This window comes from Rattus norvegicus, chromosome 14 (assembly GCF_036323735.1).
Source record: "Rattus norvegicus strain BN/NHsdMcwi chromosome 14, GRCr8, whole genome shotgun sequence".
Taxonomy (NCBI): domain Eukaryota; kingdom Metazoa; phylum Chordata; class Mammalia; order Rodentia; family Muridae; genus Rattus; species Rattus norvegicus.
The window spans coordinates 51,038,560-51,054,804 of record NC_086032.1 but is presented as its reverse complement, the minus strand read 5'-3'; the positions used below and the strand labels follow the sequence as shown (position 1 = coordinate 51,054,804).

At 38.3% G+C, this 16,245-nt stretch overlaps 1 protein-coding gene across 11 annotated transcripts in view; it reads right to left on the bottom strand.

The window, feature by feature from the left end:
* The window catches only part of Arap2 (ArfGAP with RhoGAP domain, ankyrin repeat and PH domain 2), a 199,650-nt gene that overhangs the window by 66,168 nt on the left and 117,237 nt on the right, over positions 1 to 16,245 (bottom strand). For 10 of the 11 annotated variants that reach the window (XR_005492952.2, XR_005492953.2, XR_010057366.1 and 7 more), the window contains 3 exon segments: positions 15,643 to 15,745; positions 14,798 to 14,996; positions 14,563 to 14,626 (listed from right to left, as the gene is read on the bottom strand). Coding sequence is in view for 8 of the 11 variants with exons in the window: in XM_039091929.2 (XP_038947857.1) it covers positions 14,563 to 14,626; positions 14,798 to 14,996; positions 15,643 to 15,745 (366 nt within the window). In the remaining 3 variants the exon portion in view is untranslated. 11 annotated transcript variants of the gene reach the window in all.

Here is a 16,245-nt window from a genome sequence, read left to right as displayed (position 1 = left end):
TTTGTTTTGATTAAATAATCCCCCCTTTCCTCCTTAACAATTTCTCGCCTACCTGCCAACTACCTCCTGTCCCCTGCCCCTTCCCCTTGCCACTGCAGGCCACCTTTTCCTCCAAACTTTTTGTGCTCTTTTATTTCAACCCACTCAGTCTACTTAGGGATGACCATATGTGCATGGATATAGGGCCATCTACTGGAGATATGTAGCCTCTCAGGAGCCATGTCTCTGAAGAAAACGGACTCTTTCTTTTAGTAGCCATCACTTGCCAATAACTAAATCTGCCAGCTGTCACCTTGTCCACAATCCTGTACTCAATGAAAATCAAAACTCTTGGTCTTCAGTTTCAAGACATGTTCGTTCTAGAAGTGACACTGTCGTGTCACTTCTCAGTGTTCTTATGACAGCATTAGGAAACACTGTTTCCCAAAGAAGCTGTTTCAAACACATTACTGGAAGGGACTTAGAACTTGGTCTATTGGAAAACAGTAAGATCAATTTCTCTTTTAAAAGGAGAATCAAACTTGGTATAATTGCATAAGCCTTTGATCCAAGTACTCAGGAAATGGAAGCAGACAGAGCTCTGTAAATTCAAAAGCTGACTAATGTACATTGAGAATGCCCTGTCTTTAAATGAGAGAAATACAGAGAGAGATGGAGAGAGACAGAGACACAGACACAGACAGAGACAGAGACAGAAAAGCACATATCCTGCCTTGCAAAGTGCTCTACATCTGCAGTGGAAATGGATGCAAGAGATCTTCGGAAATGTGGTTTCCTTTCTCCTTTCCAAGCAAGCTCTCAAAGAACATGTTAATTATGGCTGTAAGCTTTTTGTTTCTAATGGGAAAAGATAAAGCATTTTATTGCTGTGAGTGACATTTGCTCATTAGATTTATAATGTGCTCATTTTAATTGTGTGGTCAAAACATTTCTTTTTTTTTTTTTTTTTTACAACTGCCTATTCCCATGTGACTGCTACCAAAACTAATACATAAAACATTTTCATCATTTACAAAACTCCCTCCTTCCTTTGCAGTGAATCCTTCCATCTATCCATTACCCGGAAACATCTGGTCAGTCCTCTGTACTAGACTATTAGCTGCATCATTTTCTATGAATGAAAGGTCATGGTGCTATTATTTTGCATCTGTTTTCATTTATTCAGCATAATATTCTTACCGCTTGGTTACGTTATACAGATCTATTTATATTTAATTAATAGTTATTAATTAGTATTCTATCCACAGTGTGCATCACACTGCTTATACATTTACTTACCAAGGAGCACCTCGCCTCTTCTCACTTCTTAATTTTAGAAACTGATCTGAGTCTATCTTTGTATTCATATGACTATGCGTTATGATGTATATTGGGTAAACATGCTGAAGCTAACTCACTGAGTAAGTATCCATTGCCTTCATTTTAAACATAAATCTGTCCCTGGGGAGATGGCTATGTGAATGAAGTTTTTGTCCCATAAATGTGGGGACCAAGTTCATGAGCCAGGCAGAAGACAATGAGTATGATGGCCTACCTAATACTGAGGAGGCAGGTGTGTGGGACCCTTGACAAACTGGTTAGATAGACTAGCCAAATCTTAGAGCTCCAGGCTTAGCCTGAGAACCTGCCTCAGTAAATAAAGTGGAGGGATGAAAAAGACATCCAAAGACAACTTTTGTCCTCCATACACACCAGCAAACTAATTTATGTGGATTGCATACATCTTCTTACTATATACATGTATACTATATATACGTACATAAAAATTATTTTCCAAACTGACTATCATATTTTATAATATCATCATACATCTCATTGCTAGTTTAGAATCATAATTTTTGTACATTCAAATACCTATTTTTTTCCTTTCTTCCTTCCCTCCCTTCCTACCTCCCTCCCTCCCTCCCTTCTTTCTTTTTCTTTCTCTCTTTCTCTTTCCTTTTTTTTTTCTTTCCCAAAACAGTTTCTCTGTAAACTCATGGCTGTCATAGAACTTACTCTGTACTCTCTTTGCTCTTCTCTCCTCTCTCTTTTTTTTTCTTCATCTTTATTAACTTGAGTATTTCTTATTTACATTTTTTATAAACTTGTGTATTTCTTATTTCCATTTAGAATGTTATTCCCTTTCCAGGTTTCCGGGCAAAGAACACACTAATCCCTTCCCCTCCCCACCATCCTCCCATTGCCGCCCTCCCCCCAACAATCACGTTCACTGCAGGTTAAGTCTCAGCAGGACCCAGGGCTTCCCCTTACATTGGTGATCATACTAGGTCAGAGTCCAGGGTCAGTCCATGTATAGTCTTTGGGTAGTGGCTTAGTCCCTGGAAGGTCTGGGTGCGTGGCATTTTTGTTCATATGGGGTCTCGAGCCCCTTCAAGCTCGTCCAGTTCTTTCTCTGATTCCTTCAACGGGGGTCCTGTTCTCAGTTCAGTGGTTTGCTGCTGGCATTCGGCTCTGTATTTGCTGTATTCTGGCTGTGTCTCTCAGGAGAGATCTAGATCAGGTTCCTGTCGGCCTGCACTTCTTTGCTTCATCCATCTTGTCTAATTGGGTGGTTGTATATGTATGGGCCACATGTGGGGCAGGCTCTGAATGGGTGTTCCTATTGTCTCTGTTTTAATCTTTGCCTCTCTATTCCCTGCCAAGGGTATTCTTGTTCCCCCTCTTAAAGAAGGAGTGAAGCATTCACATTTTGATCATCCGTCTTGATCCGTCTTCATGTGTTCTATGCATCTAGGGTAATTCAAGCTTTTGGGCTAATAGCCACTTATCAATGTGTGCATACCATGTGTGCTTTTCTGTGATTGGGTTACCTCACTCAGGATGATATTTTCCAGTTCCAACCATTTGTTTATGAATTTCATAAAGGCACTACTTTTGATAGCTGAGTATTATTCCATTGTGTAGATGTACCACATTTTCTGTATCCATTCCTCTGTTGAAGGGCATCTGGATTCTTTCCAGCTTCTGGCTATGATAAATAAGGCTGCTATGAACACAGTGGAGCACGTGTATTTTTTATGTGTTGGGGCACCTTGTGGGTATATGCCCAAGAGAGGTATAGCTGGATCCTCAGGTAGTTCAATGTCCAATTTTCTGAGGAACTTCCAGATTGATTTCCAGAATGGTTTTACCAGTCTGCAATCCCACCAAAAATGGAGGAGTGTTCCTCTTTCTCCACATCCTCGCCAGCATCTGCTGTCACCTGAGTTTTTGATCTTAGCCATTCTCACTGCTGTCACCTGGGTTTTTGATCTTAGCCATTCTCACTGGTGTGAGGTGAAATCTCAGGGTTGTTTTGATTTGCATTTCCCTTATGACTAAAGATGTTGAACATTTCTTTAGGTGTTTCTCAGCCATTCGGCATTGCTCAGCTGTGAATTCTTTGTTTAGCTTTGAACACCATTTTTTAATAGGGTTATTTGTCTCCCTGCGGTCTAACTTCTTGATTTCTTTGTATATTTTGGATATAAGGCCTCTATCTGTTGTAGGATTGGTAAATATCTTTTCCCAATCTGTTGGTTGCCATTTTGTCCTAACCACAGTGTCCTTTGCCTTACAGAAGCTTTGCAGTTTTATGAGATACCATTTGTCGATTCTTGATCTTAGAGCATAAGCCATTGGTGTTTTGTTCAGGAAATTTTTTCCAGTGCCCAAGTGTTCCAGATGCTGCCCTAGTTTTTCTTCCATTAGTTTGAGTGTATCTGGTTTGATGTGGAGGTCCTTGATCCACTTGGACTTAAGCTTTGTACAGGGTGATAAGCATGGATCGATTTGCATTCTTCTACATGTTGACCTCCAGTTGAACCAGCACCATTTGCTGAAAATGCTATCTTTTTTCCATTGGATGGTTTTGGCTCCTTTGTCAAAAATCAAGTGCCCATAGGTGTGTGGGTTCATTTCTGGGTCTTCAATTCTGTTCCATTGTTCTATCTGTCTGTCTCTGTACAAATACCATGCAGTTTTTATGACTATTGCTCTGTAATACTGCTTGAGTTCAGGGATAGTGATTCCCCCTGAAGTCCTTTTATTGTTGAGGATAGTTTTAGCTATCCTGGGTTTTTTGTTATTCCAGATGAATTTGCAAATTGTTCTAACTCTTTGAAGAATTGGATTGGTATTTTGATGGGGATTGCATTGAATCTGTAGATTGCTTTTGGTAAAATGGCCATTTTTACTATATTAATCCTGCCAATCCATGAGCATGGGAGATCTTTCCATCTTCTGAGGTCTTCTTCAATTTCTTTCTTCAGAGCCTTGAAGTTCTTATTGTACAGATCTTTTACTTGCTTGGTTAAACTCACAACGAGGTATTTTATATTGTTTGGGACTATCATGAAGGGTGTCATTTAATTTCTTTCTCGGCTTGTTTCTCTTTTGTGTAGAGGAAGCCTACTGATTTATTTGAGGTAATTTTATACCCAGCCACTTTGCTGAAGTTATTTGTCAGGTTTAGTAGTTCTCTGGTGGAACTTTTGGGATCACTTAAATATACTATCATATCATCTCAAATAGTGATATTTTGACTTCTTCTTTTCCAATCTGTATCCCCTTGATTTCCTTTTGTTGTCTGATTGCTCTGGCTAGAAATTCAAGACCTATATTGAATACGTAGGGAGAGAGTGTTTGTTTAGTCCCTGATTTTAGTGGGATTGCTTCAAGTTTCTCTCCATTTAGTTTAATGTTAGCAACTGGTTTGCTGTATATGGCTTTTACTCTGTTTAGGTATGGGCCTTGAATTCCTATTCTTTCCAGGACTTTTATCATGAAGGGGTGTTTAATTTTGTCAAATGCTTTCTCAGCATCTAATGAAATGATCATGTGGTTTTGTTCTTTCAGTTTGTTTATATAATGGATCACATTGATGGTTTTCCGTATATTAAACCATCCCTGCATGCCTGGGATGAAGCCTACTTGATCATGGTGGATGATTGTTTTGATGTATTCTTGGATTCGGTTTGCCAGAATTTTATTGAGTATTTTTGCGTCGATATTCATAAGGGAAATTGGTCTGAAAGTCTCTTTCTTTGTTGGGTCTTTGTTTGGTTTAGGTATAAGAGTAATTGTGGCTTCATAGAAGGAGTTCGGTAGTGCTCCATCTGTTTCAATTTTGTGGAAGAGTTTGGATAGTATTGGTATGAGGTCTTCTATGAAGGTCTGATAGAATTCTGCACTATACCTGTCTGGACCTGGGCTCTTTTTGGTTGGGAGACCTTTAATGACTGCTTCTATTTCCTTGGGAGTTATGGGGTTGTTAACTGGTTTATCTGTTCCTGATTTAACTTCAGTACCCGGTATCTGTCTAGGAAGGTGTCCATTACCTGCAGATTTTCAAGTTTTGTTGAATATAGGCTTTTATAGTAAGATCTGATGATTTTTTGAATTTCCTCTGAATCTGTAGTTATGTCTCCCTTTTCATTTCTGATTTTGTTAATTTGGAAACAGTCTCTGTGTCCTCTCGTTAGTCTGGCTAAGGGTTTATCTATCTTGTTGATTTTCTCAAAGAACCAACTTTTGGTTCTGTTGATTCTTTCTATGGTCCTTTTTGTTTCTACTTGGTTCAATTCATCACTGAGTTTGATTATTTCCTGCCTTCAACTCATCCTGGGTGTATTTGCTTCTTTTGTTCTAGAACTTTTAGGTGTGCTGTCAAGCTGCTGATATATGCTCTCTCCTGTTTCTTTCTGCAGGCACACAGAGCTATGAGTTTTCCTCTTAGCACAGCTTTCATTGTGTCCCATAGTTTGGGTATGTTGTACCTTCATTTTCATTAAATTCTAAGAAGTCTTTAATTTCTTTCTTTATTTCTTCCTTGGCCAGGTTATCATTGAGTAGAGCATTGTTCAACTTCCATGTATATGTGGGCCCTCTTCCCTTATTGTTATTGAAGATCAGTTTTAGCCCGTGGTGGTCTGATAGGATGCATGGGATTATTTCTATCTTTCTGTATCTCTTGAGGCCTGTTTTTTGACCAAATATATGGTCAATTTTGGAGAAAGTACCATGAGGAGCTGAGAAGAATGTATATCCTTTTGCTTTAGGATAGAATGTTCTATAAATATCTGTTAAGTCCATTTGGTTCATGACTTCTCTTAGTCTGTCTACGTCTCTGTTTAATTTCTGTTTCCATGATCTGTCCTTTGATGAGAGTGGGGTGTTGAAATCTCCTACTATTATTGTGTGAGGTGTAATGTGTGTTTTGAGCTTTAGTAAGGTTTCTTTTATGTATGTAGGTTCCCTTGTATTTGGGGCATAGATATTTAGGATTGAGAGTTCATCTTGATGGATTTTTCCTTTGATGAATATGAAGTGTCCTTCCTTATCTTTTTTGATGACTTTTAGTTGAAAATTGATTTTATTTGATATTAGAATGGCTATTCCCGCTTGCTTCTTCTGACCATTTGCTTGGAAAGTTGATTTCCAGCCTTTCACTCTGAGGTAGTGTCTGTCTTTGTCTCTGAGGTGTGTTTTCTGTAGGCAGCAGAATGCAGGGTCCTCGTTGAGTATCCAGTTTGTTAATCTATGTCTTTTTATTGGGGAGTTGAGGCCATTGATGTTGAGAGATATTAAGGAATAGTGATTATTGCTTCCTGTTATATTAATATTTGGATGTGAGGTTATGTTTGTGTGCTTTACTTCTCTTTGTTTTGTTCCCAAGATGATTAGTTTCTTGCTTTTTCTAGGGTGTAGCTTGCCTCCTTATGTTGGGCTTTACCATTTATTATCCTTTGTAGCACTGGATTTGTAGAAAGATATTGTGTAAATTTGGTTTTGTCACGGAATATCTTGGTTTCTCCATCTATGTTAATTGAGAGTTTTGCAGGATACAGTAACCTGGGCTGGCACCTGTGTTCTCTTAGGGTCTATATGACATCTGTCCAGGATCTTCTGGCTTTCTTAGTTTCTGGCGAAAAGTCTGGTGTGATTCTGATAGGTCTGTCTTTATATGTTACTTGACCTTTTTCCCTTACTGCTTTCAATATTCTTTCTTTATTTTGTGCATTTGGTGTTTTGACTATTATGTGGCGGGAGGTGTTTCTTTTCTGGTCCAAACTATTTGGAGTTCTGTAGGCTTCTTCTATGCCTATGGGTATCTCTTTTTTTAGGTTAGGGAAGTTTTCTTCTATGATTTTGTTGAAGATATTTACTGGTCCTTTGAGCTGGGAGTCTTCCCTCTCTTCTATCTTCTATACCTATTATCCTTAGGTTTGATCTCCTCATTGTGTCCTGGATTTCCTGTATGTTTTGGTCCAGTAGCTTTTTCCGCTTTACATTATTTTTGACTGTTGAGTAGATGATTTCTATGGAATCTTCTGCTCCTGAGATTCTCTCTTCTATCTCTTTTATTCTGTTGGTGATGCTTGTATCTATGTCTATTTGTCTCTTCCTTTGGTTTTCTATATCCAGGGTTATCTCCATGTGTTCTTTCTTGATTGCTTCTATTTCCATTTTTAATTCCTTCAATTGTTTGATTGTGTTTTCCTGGAATTCTTTCAGGGATTTTTGTGATTCCTCTCTGAAGGCTTCTACTTGTTTATTGATGTTTCCCTGTGTTTCTCTAAGGGAGTTCTTCATGTCTTTCTTGAAGTCCTCCAGCATCATGATCAAATATGAAACTAGATCTTGCTTTTCTGGTGTGTTTGGATATTCTATGTTTGCTTTGGTGGGAGAATTGGGCTCCGATGATGCCATGAGTCTTGGTTTCTGTTGCTTGGGTTCCTGTGCTTGCCTCTCGCCATCAGATTATCTCTAGTGTTACTTTGTTCTGCTATTTCTGACAGTGGCTAGACTGTCCTATAAGCCTGTGTGTCAGGAGTGCTGTAGACCTGTTTTCCTGTTTTCTTTCAGCCAGTTATGGGGACAGAGTGTTCTGCTTTGGGGCGTGAAGTTTTTTCTCTCTACAGGTCTTCAGCTGTTCCTGTGGGCCTGTGTCTTGAGTTCACCAGGCAGGTCGCTAGGAGCTGGAAGGTTTGTCTTACCTGTGGTCCCAAGGCTCAAGTTTGCTCCTGGGGTGTTGATTATGAGCTCCCCATGGGGGCAGCAACCAGGAAGATCTGCACCGCCCTTTGTGGGAGCTTCCCTGCACCAGGGTTCCAGATGGCGTTTGGTGTTTTCCTCTGGAGTCAGAGATGCGGGCTGAGTGTAGACTCTTCTGGTTTCCCAGGCATGTCTGCCTCTCTGAAGGTTTACCTCTCCCTCCCACGGGATTTGGGTGCAGAGAACTGTTTATCTGGTCAGTCACTTCAGGTTCGGGCAGTGTCTCAGAAGTAGCGGATTTCCTGCTCCTGTGCCTTTATCCAAAGGAACTCAGAGGCCGTATACAGTTTCCTCTTGGGCCAGGGATGTGGGCAGGGTTGGGCAGTGTTGGTGGTCTCTTCTGCTCTGTAGTCTGTGGAGTGCCCACCTGTCTGGGTGGTGAGCTCTCTCTCCCATGGGGTTTGGGAGCAGTGAGCTGGAGGCAGGGAGCGCGAGATTTGGACTCCTGCTAAAAACCGGAAGTGTCTGGTCCTAGAGGAATTTTGCCTCTGTGTGTCCCAAGGCCACCAGTCAGGTCACTTGCAGCAGGAAAGCTGGTCTTACCTCTGGTCCTGAGGCTCAAGTTTGCTTGTGGGGTGTTGCTTATCATCTTATTTACATTTTGATTGTTATTCCCCTTCCAGGTTTCTGTGCCAAAATCCACCTAACCCCTCCCCCTCCCCTTCTATATGGCTGTTCCCCTTCCCATCCTCCCCCTATAACGCCCTCCCCCCAACAATCACATTCACTGGGGGTTCAGTCTTGGCAGGACCAAGGGCTTCCCCTTCCACTGGTGCTCTTGCTAGGCTATTCATTGCTATCTATGAGGTTGGATCCCAGGGTCAGTCCATGTATAGTCTTTGGGTAGTGGCTTAGTCCCTGGAAGCTCTAGTTGGTTGGCATTGTTGTTCATATGAGGTCTAGAGCCCCTTCAGAGGATAAGAATAGCAGTTTAAGACTGAACTGTGCTACACTGAAACCCCACTTCCAAAAATGAATCTGATTTGGTTTTTCCCCTTGATTAAGCATATTTGTAATTATGTGTATGTTTTCTTTGACATCTCAGAATATATTTATAATACTAGAAATCACTTTTATAGTCTTTGATAATTACATTATCTTTAACATTTTTTTTTGCTATACCTATGACCTGGTTATAGCTTTTTTATATCACTCATAATTATGATTAATTTTACCTGAAGCTTAAACACCATGAACACTGAATTTTTTAAATGAGATTTTAAAGCTTTCCCACAGAGAATATTAATGAATGTTTTCACTTCACTTTCTTGTTCAACCCAGAGAAATAGAGCATCTGTGAAGCCACGAGCCTCTGAGGATCTATTTTAAGCTTCAAGTAAAACCTGAGCATCCTTTAGTTTCAGGCTGAGTTAGGCACTATACTCTGCTACTGTCTGTTGTGGATCCTTACTAAATAAATGCCCTGCATATGTAACACATCATCCCAACCACTGTGGATAAATGTTTGAACGTACTCTACACTTCAAAGGTTATTTGATTGATGACATTCCAGGAGGTGTTTTTGCCTAACCCAGAATATGTTTACACTGCAAATTAAGCCCCAAGGAAAGAATACCCTTTTCTTCAACACCTGTAAATCCAGGTTCCTGAGATTCCTCTCTCGGAAATCTGCCATCTTATATCTGCATTTCCAATTGTGTTGTAAGTGTCTGAGAAATCCAAGACCACCTAAAATTCTCTGCAATCATATTCCAGAAACACCAAGTGCTACAAAATCTGAAAACAGTTCCTTCCCCTATTCTGGGGAGTTTTCTAGTTATTTAAAGAGGAACAGCATGTGCCACATGAGTGCTTCCATGATGCCAGAAGCAGGTGTCTAGCACGCTGCATGTAGCAGTGTAATATCTCCATTTAGAAACATTTTCCCTACTCCATTATGTAAAAGAATGGGACACAGAGATAGAATGTTAGTTGAAAAAACAAAGCTAATTATTAAGAGACTATGCAGATGTAGAGGCGGCAACAAGAAGAATAATGAATGAGGAAGCATTATTATAAATAGATTGCTTCTTCTGAAGCCAAAAGCTCAGTGAACAACCTCAAGCCACGTGATTCCTCCAGGATGATAAAACTAGCTTCCCACCCTCATCTCTCACACTTGTATATGCAATGTGAGAGAAAACTTTGTTACAAGTCTGCTCAAAGCTTTGCTAGTATTTCACTGACTGCAAAAATGCATCTCCACATCCTCACATTTAACAGTAACTTTTAAAATGTTCTTTTAAGGATGCTCTCTGCATTCTTGAAAAGGTCTTGAAAATCTTATGAATTAATTTAACTAGAAATGCAATATGCCATCTGCCTGTCTTCCCAAGTCACTGGCACAGATTTTGTCTGCAGTTTCTCAAGGTTAAGTCCTACTTGGGCTGCATCTGTTCCAACTCCGCACAAGATCTCTCTATAACTGCACATTGTCTAATTCTTCAAAACCTTGCTCTCTTAGGTACCTCACTATGTTTCTACTAGAAGTCAAGATTTTGTAAAACATGCTTTTTCTTTGGAGCAGAGATGATTCTGCTCACATATACCATGAAAAAGACAGTCTCATTACTTTCTACAGCTTTCTCAACTATTTGTTGATTAATATATGTATTAACTTATTTTGCTTTGTGAGATAGGATTTTACTCTGTAGCTCAGTCTGGCCTCAAATTTACTACAATCCTCCTGCTTCAGCCTTTCAAGTATTGGGAGTACAATCATGAAGCATTACGCCCAGCTTTCTCTATAATCTTATATGCTGGTATATGGAGGAAGCTTCTGAATAAAAGCAAATTGTTGAAATAAATACAATATATATTAAAAATCTTTTATAACAACTATTCCATTAATCTAAAATTTCTTTACCATAAAATCACTTAAATGTACAAAAAATAGTCCTTTTTTAAAATCAAAAATTCTGTACGTGTGATGAGAACAAAGAATTTGTTTTTTTTTTTTTCTTGGCAAAATTCAGATGAACTCATTGTTCAGAATTAAATCACGAATTTTCCAAAAGCAGTGAAGGCAATATTGTGGGCAATGGGCTACTGTAATTAGCAATTACATGCACAATTTAGAAACCACTTTAAGATAATTTAACCTCAGAAGGATCACTAACATAACCTCTCCCATAAAACACAATTCCAGGGGGGATAAGGAATTACATACAGAACAATTTAATAGAAGATAAGGACCTTAAATTTAGAGTACTAATCTCCCAAATTAAGCAAAGCACTCAGTTCCAAAATTGTGGAAAATATTGACATAGTGTTTTTTCCCCAGCATTAGGTTCATTATGTCTGGGATTTGCAGTTAAAACTGAAATTCAGTCAGCCTTGGGAGCCATCAAATGCAATGTGCTTTCCTATAGGTTAGCCAGGGGACTGAAAACAAAAACACAAAAAACATACCACCTTCATTCCTGTTTCTGATAACACAGCTAGCTGAGTTATTTCCTTTGTTTAATATAACCAAAAGCTTTCAGCAAAGGCTCAGACTTTGACAAGTGTGAATGCAGCTTTGAAACACAAAGACAGCAAAGAAAGTGGCTTGTTTGAAAGACATGAACAGAGATTGTGGGAACAGTTTCTAATTTTCAGATAAGGTGCTGCAATCTACTGAGGCAAGTGGAAATAGGATCTGCTGTCTAGGAAAATGCCTTCTGACTTCTTAGTCTCTCTATATATACTAACATAAAACCTACATAAACTGTGTTTACTTTCTCATACAAACAGGTTCCAACAAGATATTGCAAAGGACATAGAGTCTAGCTAGCACACCAGAAACCCTTAAGTGTAATCACAAATGCTTTATTTTCCAAAATAGTAATTTTTAAAGAACACAAAGAAGACACATTAAAGGAAGGCCATCTGGTATATCTTCTGCTTAGAGCTTTTTAGAGCAAACTTGCTTTTTGTGTGTGGAAAATATTATCACAATATTCCTCTCTCTAAACACACCAATGCTATGCAGATAGAGAAAATTATTAGGAAGGTAAAATTGTCTATTTAAATAGGGACCATAAGCTGTGGGTGATTATCAATTTATGAAGTTTTTCTGTGCAGGGAATTCTTTTTTCTACCTTGCTGTTAAGATCTCAATGTACAGAATGCTTGTACCCAGACTGCTTGTGGACAAATAGATAGGGCATTCTTTTAACTGATGATTAGCATGCGAAGGTACAGCCCATTGTGGGTAGTGCCATCCCTGCGCAGATGGTCTTGGGATTTATAATAAAACAGACCAAGGAAGCCATGAGGAATAAGAAAGTAATCAATGCTTCTCCTTGGCCTCTGCTTCAGTTTCAACCTCTAGGATTTTGTCCTGGATTTTCTCAACCCATGGTATGTGACTTGAGAGTTGCAAGAAGGAATAAACCTCTCCTCAAAAAGGAAAAAAAAATAGTAGTGGATATATACACTTTAACCAAGGATAGACAAGAATGGGGAATATGAGAAATTAATTATGATTATTTATGATTAATGGCTCTGTCTGAAGCTGTAATTACAACAACAACAACAAAACAAAGGTTAAGACTTATGGCTGCTTGGTTCCTCTGACCTTGACTTATTCATGTTATCTCATATCATCAATGCAAGATACTGGAAGTTGTTTTATTTCCAAAGTGACAATTTTATCAGGTATGCAAACTCTACTTTAGCTTACAGCCATTATTTTCCAAAGGTCTAACAGACCAAAGGAGAAGAAAAAAAATACACAATGGGATGAAACTCTCTTATTCTGGCACAGCACTGAAACAGCTTTTCAATAGTCATGTCCATGGCATGCCGAACATGGGACGGTCGAGGAAGCACACACTCTTCCTGCAGTCACCCTGATTGAAAGCCCAGGACTCACCTTTAGATCTAGCTCACAAAGCAACATCCCAGTATCAGGGCAAGTGGCCTCAATGTCCCCCATCATTCTTCAGCTTTCCCCTTTCAACCTTTATGCCTTCCCTTTTCTGGTCTCTTTTCATCCTTATAAAAGCCCAGAACACCATAAAAGAAACTGTGCTCACATTGCCTTCTTATAGTAAATATCCTCCCTCTCTAATTTCATTTTCCTCAGAACATCTTTGAAAGTTTTTCCATACTTGAGAACAAACTACATGCTATCTGTAACAAATACAGTCATTTTTAAATGGTCTTGTTTGGTACCTTTCTGGAAGAGTCAAGGAAAATGAATTAGCTATGCATGCACTCCCACATTTTGTTTACTCTAATTCTTCCATAGTTCTTACTTGCTATCTAACAGACCTCTCCATATTACTGTTTCCCAAAATGAGTTTGTCATCAATTATTCCAGTCATACTAAAGTCCTATCATGTTTTGATATATATTGTTATCTCAAAAATACTGCTATGATTAGGGTAATTCAAAACTCTGGAGCCATCATTGAATAGAACGACAATCTATTTTACCAGTGTATCATTCTTTCTTGAAACATCCAACCACTTGTCAACACTTAAGAGTCTCAGATAACCAATCTCTTGACTCTGTGACAAAACTCAAACTCAACAGTAACGTTGACTCCTGTCCCCCACAGTTTTTCGCCAGGAGTCAGAATGAAAGACTTCTTTAAAGACCTAAATGAGATAATTCCACTTTCCATTGTGCTTCAAATAGGAAAGATTTCTTTATACTATGATGTGCAAGGTGATATATGATCAGACCCTAGGGAATATGCATGCAATAATTTTTCCCATTTTCTCACTCATTGAACCTCCAGCCTCCATGTGCTACAGAACCCCCTTAGCATACTAAGCTCAGACTTTTAAGAGGGAGGGTCTTTAACTATCACTGCCTGCATGCCTAGAACACAGTATCTGATGTCCTATATCATAGGACATATTTATTTTATCCACAATACCTGTGCTCTCTCCCTCATTAGCACAGAATACTGTTCTCATTCCCTCTCAGTCATTGATTGTTTTCCTTCAGACGATTAGTAATTGATGGACAACTATAAAGCACATGCTTTTGGTTGTATGTGTTTGGGAGTTCTGTTGTTGTTTTGTATAATTCCCCCCACTACAGCGCATGCTTTAAGATAGCATCCTTTTAAGGACAAGGAGACTGTCTATCTTGGCATCACGTTACCCCCAACAAGCCAAGCCATCCTGATGCATGGTGGATGCTTAAATAATAGTTCTTGAAAAACTAAAGAACTTCAAGAAACCCAGGTCTAGCTATGAGTCACTTGTGCAGAGGTCATTTGTAGTGTAGTCCATTTGTAGATCCTAAAAATACACACAAAATCATCAAACTATCACATAAATGAGAATTTCTCAGGTGTGCAAGAGCATATAAAGATTAATCAAGCTACCTTGTCATAACACATGACAAATTGCAAGTTGTTTTTTGCTATAACCTGTCTATGTGAAAGCCTAAAACAGTTTACATAAATAACAGTTTCTCAATTTTTAAGATAATGGTTTCTCCCTTAAGAACTTATCCCAAATACCCTACTCCTTAACTTCTGAAAAATAAAATAAAAATAAAATAAAGACAAAAAGTACTTACCTCCCTTTTTCTACCAAGAGTAACACATCTACTTTTTCTCCATTTTGAACCACTGTGCTGATTGCTAGAGAGACAAAAGAATGAATATTTTTTAATGTTAATATATTCATAGATATACAACTACTACAACTTAGTCACAAGTCTAGGGATAAGCCTGCTAAACTCCAGGTGAAGCTGCTACACCCATATGCAGTCAGGAGCTGTATCTCAACAAGTGTCAGGACAGGGTCCTTACTTAGTTCCTGTAGTCTTCTTAGGTGCATCCTCTCTTCCTGAGCTTCTTGCGTTTGAAGGCAAAAACACAAGCTAGACTTGTCCATAGCAAACCAGCCTTTTCTCCACTGGTCCAGAGCATGGCAGTCTTTGTAGAAGAGTTGACCAATCAGATCATAGTCAGCTTCTGTTAAGTTTTCAGCAACAAAGGGAACAAAACGCTGTTAAAACAAATACAGAAAAGTAAGAAAGACAGTGACAATAGGAAAGCCCTTCCCTAGCTATGGATAGAAGGAAACTGGAAAAATTATCATCTTCCAAAAAGTCTCCAATTAAATGACAAAATTGAAATAATTAGTTAAAAATGAGACTTAAAGCGAACAGGTAATGCATATTTTCAAGCAACAGCACCATACGCTTTGGTTTGGTAGTATGTATACGAAATAAGAAATTTCTTTCTTGGTTTGTGGAATCTTTTAGAAGTCCAGCTTCTGACCTTCTATTCGGTGTATGCTCCTTTGGCATGCCTGGCTGAGTCTGTGTTTTTCCTCATGTACTCGCGTAAGTAACATACCCATGAGAAGGCACAGGAGAAAAAAGTGCCTTTACAATATGAAGACAACCTTCCTCATCAAAAATACAGAATTAACTTCCAAGAATAATTTTTGCCAATGTGATACATGGATTTCTTGTCTGTTTCAGGCCCTATAAAAATCTTCTTTTAACTTTTTTTGATGGCCAACGTTTAAAGTATGAAAAACTTTCATCCTAGAATTGTAGTTAAAATGATCTCGGAGCTTTGAACCTTAACTAGAGATCACAAGTTAAGGATCTTGCTTAGACTTAGCACATAAAAAATTTAAATACCTTGGCTATTGTCTCTGTCCATTTTCTTTGAATCTGAGATGTTTTAGCTCCAAACAAAAAGACACGTTCTGAAGGTAAGTAGATTTCAAAGATGAAGATGGGCCTAGAGTAAGCACAAATAAAAAGACCACAGAGCACAGAATAAATGTGATTCAAAATTTTAAGTCAAAACAAAAACAAATTAAATAATAATTTACATAACACTAACAAATATTTAATAGGAAAATAGCACCTTCAACTATGACTCTCAACTAAAATATCCTGGTTAATATTTAATAATTAATAATAATAACAGTTTATATTATTTAATATAAATGATATCATTGCAAATCTCTATCATAAAAATTATTAAAAATCTCCATTTCTAAAATTGTTTTATATTAGTTTTTATACATTTTCATTAATTATGCCATAAAACAAACAGTAAGATATTGTACTCTGTTTCTAAAAATATCTCAGAGGTGTCTATAGAAGTTTTAAAATAGGTTAAAGACATGATATAAATGATTCTTAAATCTCTCTATTTCAATATTTTCAGACAATCAAAATACCCAAATAATCATGAAATTGTCTTTGAGTTTGCTCTTTACTATCGCTGAGGGT